This window comes from Nannobrachium achirus (assembly GCF_963921795.1).
Source record: "Nannobrachium achirus genome assembly, chromosome: 21".
Lineage (NCBI taxonomy): Eukaryota > Metazoa > Chordata > Actinopteri > Myctophiformes > Myctophidae > Nannobrachium > Nannobrachium achirus.
The window spans coordinates 23530454-23549837 of NC_137828.1; the positions used below are offsets into that span (position 1 = coordinate 23530454).

Here is a 19384-nt window from a genome sequence, read left to right on the forward strand (position 1 = left end):
AACAGCATCCCTTTTATGCCCATATATGGAGATCACTAACAGCTAACAGAATCCCTTTTATGCCCATATATGGAGATCCCTAACAGAATCCCTTTTATGCCCATATATGGAGATCCCTAACAGAATCCCTTTTATGCCCATATATGGAGATCCCTAACAGAATCCCTTTTATGCCCATATATGGAGATCCCTAACAGAATCCCTTTTATGCCCAGTTGGTTGCTAGGGTAAAAAAACATGGTTGCTATGGTAAACAGTTGGTTGCTAGGGTAAACAGTTGGTTGCTAGGGTAAAACCATGGTTGCTAAGGTGGTTGCTAACGTACACTAACAGACCAGCAACAACAGACTGTTGCCACAGCAACGTACACAAAGGTTTGTGTACACATGTGGTGTGATGTCATACTGAAGATATATGACATCACACCGTACACAAACAAAGGTGTGACGTGTGACGGACGGACGGACGGACGGACGGACGGACGGCCGGTGGAGGTTTTCATAGTAAACTGCTCCCTGACGGTCGCAATAATTAATTCTGGTTTCTTCCAATTGCAGGGCAAATTCAGTAACATGGAACCCGCACAAAATGATGTCTGTTCCTCTGCAGTGTTCTGCCCTGCTGGTCCGAGAGGAGGTACTGTATGATTCATTCATTGATTTGAAATGATTAATAGCATGGTTACTATACACTGTTAACCCTTTTTGTGCCTATCCCGAACAAGTTCGGCTTTTTTTCAATACAATACAATATTTTTTATGCTATTTTACTTACCCTGAGCTGCTTGTAGAGATGTGGGTGGTCCTGGCTCGTCCTACGCTTCCCAACGACCGAGTCTAGATGGTCCGACGATTTATTCCATTGAAAATGGTTCAGAATAAAGTTTAGAGCCCCCCCAAAAAAATCAATCTATACTGTCAGCGGCGCGACGTATTCCGGGGTGCCGATCCCGATCTAGTCTGGGATTTTTAATAAATTGAATTAATTAATCGGAGGCCTCGACGAAGCCCCGGTCTAAATTTCCATCCATGCCCCGGGCCGCGATTCTGTTTACATCGGCCCGTAATCGGGTAACGCCGCCGCACCGCGCCGCCGACTCCAATACAAACTCACATCTTTAGAGACCTTTTTCTCTGAACTGTGTTCCCAGGGCAGCGACAAAGTTTTTTTGCGGCTAAATAGCTTCAGATCGGGCTTCTAAAAAATAAAGAAGCCGATTGCTAACTGTTAGCTCACTTCCTCCGGTCTTCGTTCATAACAGTGTTTGCAGTGAAAACCCAAGCCACTTCTGCCTGTGTACCCGGAAGTTAGAGCGAAGGCCTATGGAGAAATGTCTGGCACTCTAGCGGCCTCTTGTGGCCCCTGGCAGTCATCGAGTTAAGCAATGTGGGGGTGACATGATTGAAGCTACAGTATATTGCTTTGTGACATCACAATAGGGTTAAGATTTAGGCCTGATTTCACACTCAAACATAGAATACTATGGAAAAGTTCATTATTTTCCGTAATTTAATTACAAGTGGAAACTTTCATATATTCTAAATTGTGCATGAGCTGAAATATTCAAAACCCTTTCTTTGTTTGTTTTAATTTAGATTTTTATGGCGTACAGCTCATGATAATCAAAAATCTCAAAATATTACAATATTACACAAGACCACTCAAAACAAGGATTTATAACACAGAAATGTCAACCTTCTGAAGTCAGAGTTGCTTGAAGTCCTGTGTGAAGTTTCCGCAGTCAGTGATGATTTTTTACACAATATGATTATTGGTTCCGTTGCCATAAATCCATCAACTCTCTTCCATCATCATGACGTGGATTATAAAGGTTGTGTGTCTCAACAGGGCCTGATGCAGAGCTGCAACCAGATGCATGCCTGCTACCTGTTCCAGCAGGACAAGCACTACGACCTGTCCTACGACACCGGAGACAAGGCCCTGCAGTGTGGACGCCACGTGGACATCTTCAAGCTCTGGCTCATGTGGAGAGCCAAGGTAGGCACTGTACTGGCAAGCATGTCATCATTTGAGACAAACAGGCCCTCTTAAGCCCCTTTTCGACTGCAGCTTCAGCACCACACCACATCAGACCACACCGCACCACACCAGGTAAAAATATCTACATTTTCCATTACACGGTAAGAAACAAATTGACCTTTTTAACTGTGATTATAATACAGTATAAATTCTTATTACAACTATCCTAAATTATGATACAATATAATGGATTATAATTGTGATTATAACACACTATAAAGTATTAATGTATCACTATGATAATTATAATACACCATAATAGATTATAATAGTGGTTATAACACAATAGAATCTATTATCAATCATGTATCACAGCTATATCCTGGTGGTCTAAATAAGTCAGTGAGTGATCAGTCATTATGAAGTGTTTGGCCCTGTTTGGCCTAGCTCAGACCTGGATACTTTTTAGGACCACATTTAGTACCGCTTTCACACCACTCTACCCAGGTCCTTGTAGTGGAAAACCTGGCACAAGTGGGCGGTGTGGAGTGGTGTGGTGTTGGGCCATGTCAGTGGAAAAGGGGCTAAACTCACTGGTTCTCTAACTTTTCTATGTCAAGGACCCCCAAATTCAAAATAACAACTGTTGTAAATTAATTAATGGAGATCTTTAACAATAATTTAACTCTTGAGAGCGTAAAATGGACCACTGGTTGAGAACCACTGCTCTAGCATCATCATTAGGCCAAATTGTTCAATTCACACATGTATAAAAATATAAAATCTAACGGTTATATTGCCATAAAACACAAGGAACTGTTCAGATTTTGGTGACTGCTGCATGGCCTTTTCTCTAGCGCCACCCTTAGGCCAAACTTCCAACGTACACAAAAAGAGTATCTCAAAATCAAGACTACTGATTGCATTCATGTGCTCTGAAAGATAAACCCGGTCCCTAACTATTTGAGTGACCCCATGACCTTTCCTTTAGCACCACTTTAAAGGGGAAGACCACCCATTTTCAATATTGAACTATGTCATTAATATACCTTAGAGGAGTTGTGTGGAAATAAAAAAAAAGTTCCCCCTCTTCTGTGTTGCCTAGAACTGGAGGATTGATTTTGGGGTTTGTATTGTAAAGTACAATGTGTGATGTCATCAAGTTGTAATTTGCAATACAAACCCCAAAATCAATCCTCCAGTTCTAGGCAACACAGAAGAGGGGGAACTTTTTTTTAATTTCCACACAACTCTTCTAAGGTATATTAATGACATAGTTCAATATTGAAAATGGGTGGTTTTCCCCTTTAAGTACAAAATGTCAACTCACAATGTCACAAACAAACATAAGTCATGATTCAAGGATTTTCGGACGCTTCATCATACTTTGTCACTTACATAAAATAAAGACAATACACTCGCCTGACGCGGCACAGCCTGAATTTTCATTTTATGGACGTAGCTCGCGATTCAGGGGCTGAATTCAGGCTAACAGTACACACAAGTGATTTTTTTTTATTATTTTTTTTGTACTTCCATTGACAGGGTACCATCGGTTTCGAAGCCCAAATCGACAAGTGTCTGGAGCTGTCAGAGTACCTGTACAACAAGATCAAGGACAGAGAAGGATATGAGATGGTCTTTGACGGGAAGGTATGTTCACATTTATTTTTCCATTTTACTCCTAAAAAAACAACAACAACAACAACAACAACAACAAAAAAACATTATACAATCTGCCTAGCTACAGTAAATCAAAGTGCAAGTCCATGTTACTCAGTGATGGAAAGTGCCTAAGTACATATGTACTCAAGTACTGTGATTGATTACAACGGATATTTTTTACTACTATGGTTTTTACTTTACCGTAGTATTTCCAATTTTTACTACTTTTACTTCTACTCCACTACATCTCAGAGGCAAATATTGTACTTTTGCTCCACAACAATTATTTGAAAACTTCAGTTACTAGTTATTATTTTCTTAACCACTTCAGCCCTATGCTTTGGCTATTTGAAAATAGTCAATCTACAAGCTCACAATGCGTCACTTTGTGACGTGTTGTGAGCTTGTAGGTCATCTACTTTCAAAAGACGATTATACATTTTGAAAACTTGTGAAATGGGACATTCTGCAAATAAGTACTTTTACTTTTGGTACTCTAAGTATATTTGGTGCGAATACTTTTGCACAGAAGTCAATTATGAAATCAGGCCTTTTACCAGTAACAGAGTATTTCTACCTTGCAGTATTGATACTTTTACGCAAAAAATGGGAGTACTTCTAGTGTCCGTGTTACTTCATTTTCCTGTTTATTCAGTGTCACTTAATGGTTGACTTGAGCGACAAGCAGTGTGCCATTGCTTTGTGTACGATGAATGGTCCTTTTCTCCCCCACTGGCTGTCTGGATAATGTGTTGCTATTATCTTCAATGAATAGCATAATAGCCCCTAATTACTCATATCCATATGAATAGCCATGGCTTCGTGAATATCCCCCACCAAGCGAGAGAAGGATCAACCCCCTCCTCTACCACCCCCCCCAAAAGACAAGAACGCTTAAAGGAGCATTGCTATGTTTGCTTATTATAAGCTTTTTCTGGGGGGGGGGGGGGGGGGGGGGGCTGTTTCAGAAGTGAACAGTAATTGCTTATTTGGTCTTCTTTTATCATTTAGTTTTATGTCAATATTTTCATGTCAAATTAATATGTATGTGTTCCTAACCACCATCTGAAAAAGCTTTTTGTCAGGGAGCCCCAGCATCAGATTTGTTCTATTAGAATATTTCCGAAATCTTCCAAATATTCAACATTGAATTTTATTTCAGGATTTTTTCTTTTTTTTTTTTTTTTTAGCAGATCTACAAGCTCGCAAATCATAAGGTTGTAGATCTGCTAATCTTCTAATAGTTGATCTGCTATTTTCAGATAGCAGAGGCATATAGGTATAAAGTGCTCACATGGCCTAATAGTAGTCGCTTCTTTTGGGCTGGTTGGATTTCATAGACCTGGTTGCTTATTTCTCTCGCAAAATCCGGCAAAGCTGGTTTTAGCGCTCCTTATCTTCCCACTGAGACTTAATAAGGGGTCAAAAAAGTCCAGTCCAGACTCCCCTGGGCTTCAGCCCAGGTGTTCGGTTCAGCCCAGAGAATCATTACTTCAATGTAATGCAGAGAGAGAACAGTATATCAATGGGACTGGGTGTGCAATGCATGGCCAGTCATCCATTGGTAATGAACACATTTGTGAGCGGTGCTCCTGGAACAGGAACTATAGCTCCAACATCTGGCTTTGTCCGGTGAAAAAACAATGGGAAAACACGTTCAAAAATGTCCGGGCTTAAGTAGACTGAAGTGTGGCTACAATGTCCGGCCTACATCCTGGCACAACAAAGTTTGTTGTCCTTGGGCGGGAAACATGTTCAAAAATGTTAGGGGCTGGGGCCCCACTAGCCTACTGGTCCAGGCACATACCACTTCGGCATTGCCACATAGGCATGGATGCCTGACGGCATCGCCGGTTCAATTCCCGCATGTCACTCCCCATCTCTCCCCCCATTTACTGTCATATCCAATGAAGGCATAAAAGCCCAAAAACAGAGAAAAATGTCCGGGACCAAAGCTTGTTGTACACCAGGGTCCCATTGGCCGAGCTTCGCAGGACGTGCTGTGATTGGCTAGGGGGACGCTTGTTGAAATTAACTCATAAATAGCACCGCTCACTTCACACTAGGTGTGATCTTTGTTAACCTTTTGACTGATGTCATCTGGGTTGTAAAGCTGGATATCTTATACAATATAATGTCCAATCAGACACATCACAATATGTAATATAAATGGTAAGACGGAATTCATTTCCCCGCAACTCGCATCAGTGCAGCCACACTCGCAATTTCCCATAATTGCACCTTTCTAGTTACTTCGTTCGGATGCGTATGTAGGTCGGTGTCCTTCTTTGTTTAAGCCCGTAGCCCAATCAGGGACCAGAATTTCTGGCAACGTCATCATTAACAGCCAATGAGGGACCAGCATTTCTGATGATGCCAGTGGTGATGTCACTGGCATTGCCAGTGGTGATGCCAGTGGTGAGCGCGCCATTGGCATCATGTGCACAAGACGCAAATTGGCACCTCGACAGGGTGCAGTTCTAGTTTCTTATTTAATTTTCATGGCTGCCAGTTCCCACTTGATGTCGTGTGGGAGTTCCCCCTGCTCCAGATCATACTGAATAACCGATTGCTTACATAACATCTTAAGAGTAGGGCTCAGGTCTAAGATGTACAAGTCATCAGCAGGTGTGTCTCCATGTAATCCTCCAAAGAGGATGACGCGATCTCCCACCATGCAACAGCACATCCACCAATACGTCTCAGACAGGCCCATCCCCTTGGGCTCAACTTTCTTCCAGGAGAAGGACTCTGGGCTGAATTGCCACAGATCACTGAACCCCTGGCCACCTAAAATGTACAGCTCTCCATTGTAGGTGAAGGCTGAATGACAGCTGCGTCCTCCTGGAAGAAGCTGTGCTGAAGGCGGCGTGATCAGCCAGAAGTTGGTTTCTGTGTCAAACACTCTGATGGTGTTGTAGGAGACCCGCAGGTCCAGGTCCCTCAGGCCCCCAAACACAAACATCTTTGTCCCGATGAAGGTAGCAGAGTGAAACGATGAAGCAGGTGGTACTATCCCTCTGGTGTTAATTAAAGACCAGACCATCACGGTGGTGTCCAACTTGCACATGTCATTAGTGTATTTAGCAGTCAGTTGGTTGAATCCTCCATAAATATACATGACCTTCCCCAAGACACAGGCTGAGTGGTACCACCTCCCCTCTGGAACAGTCCCAGAGATTCTGGGCTTCAGCCATCTGTGGGTGTCAACATCAAATCGATAAACTGTGCAGCACATCATTGTCCTTGGGGAGTAGCCCCCCCAGATGTAGATCATATTCTCGATCAGCACAGCTGTGTGGCCCGAGCGACCGGGGGGAACCTCATTGGGACATTCTCCTCTTCCGGTTATCACGTTGGGCAACTTCCTCCAGCATAAAGACACTGTGTTGAAGATACACACCTCAATCTGATCCCCGTTAATACTGCTGTCCCCTCCAACATAATACACTTTGTCCCTCACTGTCAAAGCAACATTATAATCTTTATTGGGAGCCCCTTTCAGATGTAGCGTCCAGCGGAACATTTCAGACGACAGCAAAATTCATGAATGACAGTAGCCTGCTTTGTTACTGGTCTGTGAAGGGATACAGAGCAATTGGGCATGCTGCCCCTTATATTGTTGCAGGGATCACAAACGTCACGCAAAGCCTGTCCAGTCCATTAAGCTGAATTGGCAGGGCTTTGTGTGGAGTGGTTTGAGTCTGCTCCCTCACACGCACTAAAGCCTGGCACAAACTCAAGCTGATCTGATCGACCTACCTGAGAAGCAGAGAACCTGCCTAACGTGACTTCTTGGGACACGCGTGACCAAACGTCAAACGTTTTACCCTTTTAATACCTGTAGTATGTGTCTTTATACATACAGTAAATGTTAAGTACAGTGTTACCTAGCACTGATCCATAGCGTTAGAAGTAGTTCTCTTTAACAATATCATGGGACCGATGAGCCCTTGCGCCATACCCCAGGCTGAGCAGCCTATTAGTCTATAATAAAAAATCACACCTGTGCGAAGTGAGCGGTGCAAACGAATTCCTGACACCTGGGACATGAGACAGTGACCAAAATCTGCGCAAATGTGGCTGCTGTCTCAGGTCCTTGGTGCTGTTCAGCCAGCACCGGTTTGAAGTTCAGGAAGGGTCCAACTTGTGGTGTTGGACAGAATTTGCCCACAGTCCTGTCCTCTATCAAAGGACAAGGAGATGCATCTCCATTTGGCTAACACAAAGTTAGCCAAGTCATTAGCCAAACGAATTTGTGCAAATGTGGTTGCTGTCTCAGGCCGGCGCGGCGGCGCCAGTTTGAGCCAACATGGCGATGACCCCTGCCCTCTAGGGCCGAGGTCTCAAAATGACCCACTAACAATCTTCAGGGGAGCAGTGGTACCGCAATGCTCTGGGGAAAAGTAGAACTGTCATCTGGAACCGTGAACGTGTCTCCTGAGACCTGTGACTGTGATTAGAATCTGTGCCGTGTGGTTACTGCCTCGGGTCTTGGGTGGTGTTCGGCCGGCACCGGTTTGAAGTTCAGTGACGTCATGGACAGAACGGCTTTTGATTGGTTTATTATGAACAAAGCGGCATTTGATTGGTCCGTTCTTTTGACTAACACGTGACGTCATGGACTGCACAGCTTTTGATTGGTCCGTGTTAATGTGTGTGCTAACACGAAGAAACATAGGAGCGGTTTGCACCGCTCAAAAAAAGAAAAAATCACACCTAGTGTGAAGGGTGCTATTTAGGAGTTAGTTAAGCATCCAGTGATGCTTGAAGCTTGGCCAATGTGACCGACAAACTTTAAAGAGGTGGTGCCATAGCAGGCCCGGATCCAGGATGAAATGACTAAGGGGGCTTTTGAAAATTGTGAGGGGGCAAGTTACCCCCTCACAGGAAAAAATCTTCCTCCTAGTATAATCATAATACCTGATAATCATGTTTTAGAGGGGGGAAAAATCATGGCACCACCTCTTTAAGCGTTTTGTGCCAAGATGTAGGCCACGCTTCAGAGCCCGGACAAAGTCAGATGTTGGAGCTTATAGCTCCTTCCAGGAGCACCGCTCAATAATACACTTTCGCTACCCACCAAAACAAAGACGGTTTAGGGAGTTGAAATCTACCCAAGTGGGAACACTCTGAGCCCCCCACTTCACGTTTTTGGACAGAAAAGAAAATATTTCAAGGCTAAATCTGGTCAATGGAACTTTTCTATTGACAAGATCTGTAGAGCGCAGTGGAGTAACTAAAACATTATTTATTTATTTTTCTTCCGGTGAAACATTTTCTGGCCAAAAAATATATTTGAGACGAGAGGTGGCGGGCTCCGAGATTTCCCACTAAGGAAAGTAGGCTTAAAACCGCCTTTGTTTTGAACGTGTGTGTGTGTGTGTGTGTGTGAACGTGTATTTTGTGAGCAGTGCAAACCGCTGCAACATTTCACGTTGTGTATTTTAGGACGGATCTCCATGTATGGATAGCCAACGTGTAATAATGAATATTATATGATGTGTGTGCTCTCACAGCCTCAACACACCAACGTGTGCTTCTGGTACCTGCCACCAGGGGTCCGCTACCTAGAGGACAAAGAGGAGAAGAAGAAGCGCTTGCATAAGGTGAGATATATTATGAGACACACCCACACAACGCCTCGCACTGCTTGTAGATCGGCTATTTTCTCTAGTTTAAATCATTTTTATAATGATAAATACAAAACGAACGGTTTTGGACATACCAGGTTTCCACCCGACAACGACGATATGTACTATATATTCGCCATAACCGCTAGGCTATGGCTTGGGCGCCCCAAAGAAGCTTGTCATCAGGGGTGTCACAACAAATTCTGGGCCCAGGGTACAAGGATTTACTGCGGGCCCCCCATCAATGTTCTTCATAGGGGGAGGGGTTTAACCCATTTAGACTGGGAAGGCATTATTACGCATTATTTTGTGCTTTAACTATTGAAAAACAGCAGATATACAAGCCCACGGCACTCGGTGCCGCGCTGTATTTTAGAAATATTTTAGAAATCCTTCTAAGGTTTTTTTTTTAAAAACCTATGTTTCTATGTCAGTCAGTGGTGCTCAAACCTTTTAATGTGAAGGACCCCCTAAATGATATGTATTTGGCCACGGACCTCCATCTCAAAATATTTAGTACCAGGGACCCCCCAGAAGCCAAATTTTAGTTACAAATGTCCTCTTAAAAAATACATAGATTTTCACACATTTTCACGACTTTAAAAAAAAAAATAGCAGATCTACAAGCTCGCAGCGCTGTCCCACTCCCCCCTGTGACGCCCCTGCTTGTCATTGAGGCAGCCATTCAGAGGTGCCTGCGGCCCTGCGGCCCACAGCAGTGGGAGGCTACTAATCGACAATTAATACCAACAGATGGTGCTTGCACCATGCTAGCCATCAGGGGCGTCACAAGGGGTAGGAAAGTGGGACTGAGTTACTGGGGCCCAAGGTGGAGGGGCCCTAGTAACTTCTATCTATTGAAAAATAGCAGATATACAAGCTCACAGCGCGGCACCGAGTGCCGCGCTGCGAGCTTGTAGATCTGCTATTTTTGAAAAGTTGAGAAAATGTGTGAAAATCTTTGAATATATGTATTTTTTAAGCGAACATTTCTAACTCAAATTTTGCTTCTGGGGGTCCCTGGAACTAAATATTTTGATATCGGGGTCCGTGGCCAAATACATATCATCTTGGGGGTCCTTGACATAGGTTTCTTGCACACATTTTCACGATTTTTCTAAAATAGCAGATATACAAGCTCGCAGCGCGGCACTCGGTGCCGCGCTGTGAGCTTGTATATCTGCTATTTTTCAATAGTTAACATTCATACGGGGCCCGCAGTGAATCCTTGTACCCAGGGCCCAGAATTTGTTGTGACGCCCCTGCTAGCCATACAAAGAACTCTCTCTCTCTCTCTCTCTCTTTCCATGTCACTTTCTCCACCTCTCTCTACCTCTCACTGGGCTCCTCTCTCTCTCTCTCTCTCCCTCCCTCTCCCTCTCTGTTCTCTTTCACCCCCTCTCTCCAAAAAACGCAGACATAAATCACTGTGTCCTGTCATTGCGCCATGATCTGTTTGAGGGGTTCTTGTTTCCCCCCCAAAAAAATCTGGTTGAAAAGCAGCCCGTCCGGACACGCTTCACTGGTCTGAATGTTTAACCAGCTTGCCCTTTTTACACACGCACGCATGCAGCATGTACAGCACGCAGGCACATGTGCGCATGTGCAGGCAGCAGGCGCACACGCACGCACGCACGCGCGCACGCACGCGCGCACGCACGCACGCACGCACGCACGCACACACGAAGTGGTGTAAAGTAACTAAGTACATTTACTTAAGTACTTTACCTAAGTACAGTTTTGAGGTATTTGTACTTTACTTGAGTATTTCCAGTTTTCAGTACTTTTACTTTTACTCCACTACATCTCAGAGGCAAACATTGTACTTTTACTCCAGTACATTTATTTGAAAACTTTAGTTACTAGTTACTTTGCTGATATAACCTATAATATTATAAAACATACATTAATCCACTTTAGCCCTATTGTATTCCTTGGCTATTTGAAAATAGCAGATCTACAAGCTCACAACGCGTCGCGATGCGACGCGTTGTGAGCTTGTAGATCTGCTTTTTTCAAACATTTTGTACTTTTACGGTACTTTTGGTACTTTAAGTACATTTTGATGCCAATACTTTCATACTTTTACTCAAGTACATTTTGAATTCTGGACTTTTACTTGTAAGGGTGCCCTCACACCAAAAAACGCTCCATTCTCATTGGTGACTACGCGTTGCGTCTGTGTTGTTTTTGCGTTTGTCTGTTTTTGTTTTTGTTTATGTTATATGTGAAAAAATGATTTGAATGCAAAAATGTAGTATGCCAAAGCAAATTCCTATGTGTATTACACAATGGTTAATAAAGTAATCTGAATCTGAATCTGAAATGCATTGGCGGATTCCACTCTAGGTATTTTGGTGTGTGGGCACCCTAACAGAGTATTTCTATATTGCAGTATTGATACTTTTACTTAAGTAAAACATCTGAGTACTTTTTCCACCACTGCGCGCGCGCGCACACACACACACACACACACACACACACACACACACACACACACACACACACACACACACACACACACACACACACACACACACACACACAGTCACACAGTCATACACAGTCACACACACACACACACACACACACACACACACACACACACACACACACACACACACACACACACACACACACACACACACACACACACACACACAGCACACACAGTGATATTGTCAGTCACACAGTGATGTAATGGTTCCCATTTAGTACAATTATTAGCCCATAGAGGAAGAAAGCCCACATGGGACAAACAACACTTACTCAATTTCCTCTCACGTCACGTCGGTGTCTAGTATACTTTTAAAAGCAAATTGGAGAGGGGGGGGGCAAATGCAACTGGACACCTGCAACAGATTTCAGCGGAATGGGTGTAATTATGATGTGATGAGAACTATCTAGGCCTACCAGCTTATAGTGCTTGGAATGGGTGTAATTATGATGTGATGAGGACTATCTAGGCCTACCAGCTTATAGTGCTTGCCAAGGCAAAGCCAGGAAAGGCAAGAGTGGCGCGACAGCTTAGCTACTGTAACAACACTGTAGAGCTTAAGTACTTAAGTACAATTTTGAGATTTACTGGAGTATTTCCAATGTTCTATATTTTTACTATAACTCCAATACATCTCAGAGGCAAATTTACTCCACTACATTTATTTGAAAACGTTTAGTTGCTAGTTACTTTGTAGATTTAGATTTGTATTACTAAACATACTTTAAGAAAGTGTTAAGTGAGCGGTCCCTTTGATGAGTTCATTGCATTAAGCTATATGAATGAACAAGAGGAACAATATTAAATTCCCAAACATTCATTTCAAGGCTGCTCAACAGCACCGCTGTGTGGCTGCAGCTGTCGTTGCCATGCTCATACATTCTGTGCTCATGCATGCAGACGAACACCCTCGGTCAGATGTTGGAGCCATGGAGCGGCAGGCGCCGCTCACAAATGTGAATACTTCTCCCGTCACTGGCAACAACATTCCTCATCTGCAGGGGCGTCACAAGGGGGGGGGGGGGGAGTGGGACTGAGTTACTAGGGACCAAGGTGGAGGGGCCTTAATTACTTTAGCTATAGATATACAAGCTCACATCTGCTATTTTTGAAAAGTTGTGAAAATGTGTGCAAATCTTTGAATATATGTATTTTTTAAGCGAACATTTGTAACTCAAATTTTGCTTCCGGGGGGTCCCTGGAATTAAACATTTTGAGATGGGGTCCTTGGGCAAATACTTACCATTTTGGGGGTCCTTCACATGAAAAGGTTTGAGCACCACAGACAAAGAAACGTAGGTTTTTCAACAAAAAGAAAACATAGGATTTGAAATATATATATATATATATATATTACTTTTCACAATATTTCAAAAATAGCAGATCTACATGCTCGCAGCACAGCACTCGGTGCCGCGCTGTGAGCTTGTAGATCTGCTACAAAACGAACGGTTTTGGACATACAAGGTTTACACCCGACAACGACGATATGTACTATATATGCGCCATAACCACTAGGCCAGTGGGCGCCCCAAGAAGCTTGTCATCAGGGGTGTCACACCAAATTCTGGGCCCTGGGTACAAGGATTCACTGCGGGCCCCCCATGAATGTTCTTCATAGGGGGAGGGGGTTTAACCCATTTAGACTGGGAAGGCATTATTACGCATTATTTTGTGCTTTAACTATTGACAAACAGCAGATATACAAGCCCACGGCACTCTGTGCCGAGCTTTTGAGACCTCCATCTCAAAATATTTAGTACCAGGGACCCCCCAGAAGCAAAATTTTAGTTACAAATGTCCGCTTAAAAAATACATGTGTTCAGAGATTTGCACACATTTTCACGACTTTTCAAAAAAAATAGCAGATCTAGCTCGCAGCACTGTCCCCCCATATATATATTACTTTTCACAATATTTCAAAAATAGCAGATCTACAAGCTCGCAGCGCAGCACTCGGTGCCGCGCTGCGAGCTTGTAGATCTGCTATTTATCAATAGCTAAAGTACCCAGGGCCCAGAATTTGGTGGGACACCCCTGCTCATCTGTCATTCATTTCCAATGGAAAGTCCTCCAGAAACATGTAGCGCAGGGCCCCGCTGCACCGCTCTCTCTCAGGCGCACATCAATGGGGCTCAAGGCCACTTCTGTCGAGGCGCCTGCCTGCCTTGTTTTCAACGCCAACACTTTTTTATGATTGAGTCCAAATGCTCTGCGGCTCCGCATTCCTTCCACGTCAACATCCCGCCGTACAAAAAAGCCTGCAGTGGCGTCTGCCCAACCAATCACGTATATACTGTAGCAGGAAAACTTGTGACATTTTCCAGAGATCACAGACACACACACATGCACGCACGCACGCATGCATGCACAGATAGACAGACAGACGGACAGACAGGCAGTCAGTCAGTGACCACCCCAAACGTTTGTTTTTTATGTCTTTAATGATAGGACAATTACTGACAGGAAATGGGGTGAGAGATGGGGACTGACACGCAGCAAAGGTCGTGGTGGGAATCGGGATTCGAACCCGCGACGCGCTGTCAGGTCTGCATTGCAGCCCAGTCAGCGTGCCTGGACCGCCACGACGGCCGCCCAGCTGATCACTGGCTTTTCTGAGTGCACAGATGCATTCACGTTCTTTTCCTTTTTTTAAATTATGAACCCATTAAAATTGGTAAAGGATCCTGTGTCATCTAACCTGACTGCGCCAGATAATGGCAGCAGTGCGTATGCCTGTCTGCATACCGCTCTGCTTACCATCATCTGGAATCTCTCGGGCAGACCCGATGTAAGGAGCGGGCCATTTTTTCAAATTCTTTAGCAGGTGATTGGATGTGGCCGTCTCTCTATCACAGTCTGGGAGTGCCAACTCCAACCACTCATATTGGCCTGTTTGCATCCACGTGGTCTGCAATCAGACTCTATTGACTCAGAGCCTGCCCGTAGCTGCCACTGATTCGTCCGGCCCGGGGCTTTACGAGCGGCAACAGTCCGCCATTCCGAAACACCTCTATTCCGAAGCAGGGTTAGGGTTAGGTTTAGGGTTAGGGTTAGGGTTAGGGGTAGGGGTAGGGTTAGGGGTAGGGTTAGGGTTAGTTAGGGTTAGGGTAAGGGTTAGGGTTAGGGTTAGGGGTAGGGTTAGGGTTAGAAGTCAACGTTCGGAATAGCGGTGTTTCGGAATGGCGGGGTGTAACCTTTACGAGCGTTATCAACTCCCCCCGAGAGATCTCAGATGGTAAAGTAGGGCGGTAGCCTACGCACTACTGCCACCATCTGGCGCAAGTCAGGTAATGTGTCATCACCATGAATAAAATGCTAATGTATTAACGTTTGTGTGGATCACTGTGGATGGCAGGTGGCTCCGGTCATCAAGGCCAGGATGATGGAGTACGGCACCACCATGGTGAGCTACCAGCCCCAGGGGGACAAGGTCAACTTCTTCCGCATGGTCATCTCCAACCCCGCCGCCACCTTCCAGGACATCGACTTCCTCATCGAGGAGATCGAGCGCCTCAGCCAGGATCTATAAAAAACTCATCAATCATCTCACCAAAAAAAAGAAAGAAAACATCCTGTCCCCTGTTTTTTCCACCCCTAGACGGATGAAATGTTTGTCGTGAATGTACTGGTAATATATTTCTTTATTTTTTCCTCTCTCTCTCTCTTTTCTTTCCTCCAAAGTCGCTTAACTGAACAGTATATTCGGGAGAAAAACAATCTATAAGTAGAACATAATATTACGTATTGTTAGCTTTTGCTGTGTGGGCGGATCGACGTCTTGGTCCGAAAGCTCTGTAAGAGTGCTTCTTATCTGTCTGCCTTCTCCTAGTGTAGAAGTATAGTGTATACTTGATGTAACTTTATATGTATTTTTGTGCAATATATCGATGAGGAAGAGTTTATTTTTCAGCCATTCCCATTTTGCCAGGTAATGTTGTTAAGTGCCAAATGTGGTTGTGTTCTGCTGTAAACCAACGTTCCGAATAACCTCGACAGCTATACGTAGAGACTTCAAGCAAAGCTTCTTTGTGAATCTTTTGCTAGCGTGAATGAACTGACCGACACAAGCGTGTTAAAGGAGTAGTTCACCCCACAAAAATGACGTATTTCCTATCAATTACACACTGCCATGAAGCCTTGAATTCATGGCGATATTTTTTGTCGCATTCCCGAGCCAATAATTTGATGACCGGCGGAGTCAAAGAGTCTCCTATTGACCGATGTCGTCAGGGATGCGACAAAAACAATCTCCATCCCTAGGGGTATGCAGAGGTACCAAAGGGGTTATGTGAGAGAAAGTGGAAAACGTAAAAACTGGACACAGTTTATGATAAATGGGCTCAGGATGCTCTAAATTCAAGTCTTTCACTCCTTTTCTTATTTTGTAATGTTATATTCTACAATAATATTCTTCAAATGCTGGGTTATCGTTCATTCATAGCATTGGGTGGATACCTTGTATGTCCAAAACTGACACTTTTCAGGATTCAAATTCAAAAGTAACAAAGATTGCAGATCTACAAGCTCAAAACCCGTTGTTTGTATGACACTGTAGTATGGCAAAGTAGGGCAATAATCTACCAAAATAAAAAAATAAGGTAAAATGGAGATTTGAGGTTTCTGCTGGACAGCAATGATATGCTACATAGATATTTCTAAGCAACATTTTGGAAAAAGAAATCAGGAAAAGGGGGTACAGAAGCCAAAAAGGTTTGAGAACCACTGGCGTGATTGATAGACAATAAGTCATTTTTGGGGTGAGCCACTCCTTTAAGGAAGTATCCTAATCCCAAAAATGCTAGTCAAAGGTTCTGCCCCCTCCCCTCCCCTCCCCTCCCCTCCCCTCCCCTCCCCTCCCCTCCCCTCCACCCCAAAAAGAGGCAATGTAGAAACAGAGAAAAAGGAAAAGTGCCTAGTTATGGAAGTGAGAGATTATATTATTTACCACATAGTCAAACAGGCGAAGTCAAATGGTGGATTAGATATCCACCATCTGATCTATTGTGTGGTGTGTTCTTGCCAATAATATGGATTATGGAAACTGACAGAAATCACTGGATGAACCATCCTGCTCACTACCATACTGGAATAATAATGGAAAAGTGCGTGGAGGTTTTGTCAGTGTTTTTTATTAGTTTCCTTTTGAAAGATTAAAGCACTCTTAAGCGAAAGAGCCAGGATCACAAGAAACTGGGGCCATGGGCAACTAAATGGTTTTCTTGTTTTGAGAATAGGCACTTAACCAGTTTAGCAGCTAAACCTGACATCACTTGCACTAAATCATAGTCAAAAGGAGGTGGAAGCATCCGCCATTGTGACTGAGTTTTCTATTTCTATTCATTCACAAGCAATATTTGATTATGGGTCCAATCTATACCCCCTGCAAAAACATTAATACAAACAGTGATTTCCAATGTATAATAGTTAAAGCAGCACTATGTAGTCTGGGGTATCAGTGGCCACTTTGGACACAAATAACATGGCAGCCAACGTCTTTGACTCCATTACCCAAGAGCCTCTGCAAGCATGTCCGGTGAGGACGCGCTGTAATTGGCCAGTCCTCGCTTTGACAGGCAGTTCAACTCATTGTCTCCCCTATACATAGTAATACAGTCAAGCCCCTGAGTCCATACATTTATGAAAGGATGATTGTTATTGCTTATGTTACTTTATACTTTTGGGGACATAATATGCTATATAGTTGTTCACATCACATAGTGCTGCTTTGATGATGATCAAGTCTCTGGAAAGCTTTGTTATCACACACTTGAAAAGGAAAATGCACATGCAGTTTGTAGAAAGACATTGTCGGTGGAGTTGTTTGGACGGAGAGCCCTGTCCTTACTGTGCAGAGGTTGTGTAGCATTTGAACACGAGTTAGAAAAGCACAATTAGCTCAACATGGTTCGTCAGTGTACAATCACTTTTAATCATAGACTGTAAATAGAATTTCAAGATGTCCTAAGTACATATCTTTGTGTATACATAACGTGTATATAAGACATATAACCAGAGACTATTTGTGAGGTAAAGTTATTCATATTTTCTCTATTCAATATATAAATGACCTGTATTTTCTTCCTGTTTTCCCTGTTAGAAAAAAAAGAAACTTTTTCCCTCGTGCGTATGTATGTGTGTCAAATACTTGACTTGGTTTCGTGAATATAATATAGCTATCTCAAAGAAAACATGTTTCAGGGACTGGCTTTAGAACTCGTGGTTAAAGGAAGTGACAAGATTTCACCTTGGAAAACCTTACATAGATCCTCAAAGACTCTGGTGTTTGGATTTCCAATGAATAAGCTAAGCCATCTTTGACTCTGAAGCTCTTGTGTTAATTTTTGTGTGCGCAAGTGATACTTGACAGTATGTGCCAATGACGTGTACCTTTTAGTGTTTGTAACTGTGTTGCCTTAGTATCAATTGCCAGTAATTGTCTAGTTTTCCCTCCGACGGGGAGCGTGTGCACTTTAGAGTATACAGTAAACAACATGACCTAAATAACGTGCAATTAATGTCCAATGGTTGTTCATAAGTTGATGTTTAAAAAGAAACATGTCTAATCTTAACTCATTAGTCTGAATGTCTCCCGACTCCAAGGGTTCTGTCGGATGTGAAAGTATTGTTTTTTTGTTGTTGTTTTTTTTGGGAAATCTTTCTCTTTTCTTGTTTCTGTTGTTGCTTTTGCAGTTTGTATATAGATATTTATCCTACCGAGCATATTGGAATATCCTTTCATTCTAATGAAGGGGAGCCTACAAATTAAGAATTAATTAACACCCTCAGGGGGTGCTGTATCTAGTGTGGGCCCTATAGCGCATAAACAGTGTTGGTCATTTTGTGGTGCCAAAGATCGAAAACCCATTCATTTTTCCCATAGAGACTTCCAAAAGAATATTTATATGAATTATTTTAAGCCTGGAACTCTCCTGGGGAATCATGACCATAAAACATTTAATTCTGTGTCAAAGAATATTTGAATATTTCATTATATTATATTGTATACTAATAAATACCCTTTTGTTTGCGTTTCGTTTTTACACAGAATCAAATGTTTTATGATTCACGAGGAGACTGGATGGCTTGGTTCCAGTCTTAAAACGTTTTTAATAGAAATACTTTTCAGGAAAAGATGAATGGGCTTTCTTATCTGTGGCAGAACCAAAGGGCTGCTACTGCTATGCTCTATTATTCTACTACTACTACTAATGATAATAATAATACTAATTATTATAATAATTGGCACTAAGGCACTGTGACACAAATATCTGCTTTATTATGACAGCAAAGGAACCTCACTGTGGATAGTTCTGGAAGAGCCAGATATCTTTCTTCTTCTCTCTCTTGCTGCTGCTGCTGCTGCTCGACTTTCCTCCTTTGCACGTGCATGCAATGCCTTGCCTTCTCCAAGCTTGTGTAACAAACAATCCCAGCGTATATACATGTACATATATACAAATATATAAACAGTGTATTTATAGCTCGTTGTAAATTAACTTTGGCGTCCGATGAATATAGCCTAGCCTGTTAGATTAGTGCACTACTGTCGCTATAGCCTTTACATGTGACCTGTGCGTGTGACGTGTATCTCTTTGGCTTCCTGTAA

At 43.1% G+C, this 19384-nt stretch overlaps 1 protein-coding gene across 1 annotated transcript in view; it reads left to right on the forward strand.

Moving 5' to 3' along the window:
* gad2 (glutamate decarboxylase 2) overlaps positions 1 to 15307 on the forward strand; it is a gene marked incomplete at both ends in the record, with an annotated part of 30392 nt that extends 15085 nt beyond the window's left edge. Inside the window, 5 exons of the mRNA XM_080751503.1 lie at positions 558 to 636; positions 1849 to 1998; positions 3526 to 3633; positions 9165 to 9254; positions 15134 to 15307. Coding sequence (XP_080607629.1) covers positions 558 to 636; positions 1849 to 1998; positions 3526 to 3633; positions 9165 to 9254; positions 15134 to 15307 — 601 coding nt within the window. The remainder of the gene's footprint in view (positions 1 to 557; positions 637 to 1848; positions 1999 to 3525; positions 3634 to 9164; positions 9255 to 15133) is intronic.
* Positions 15308 to 19384: the final 4077 nt, after the last annotated feature.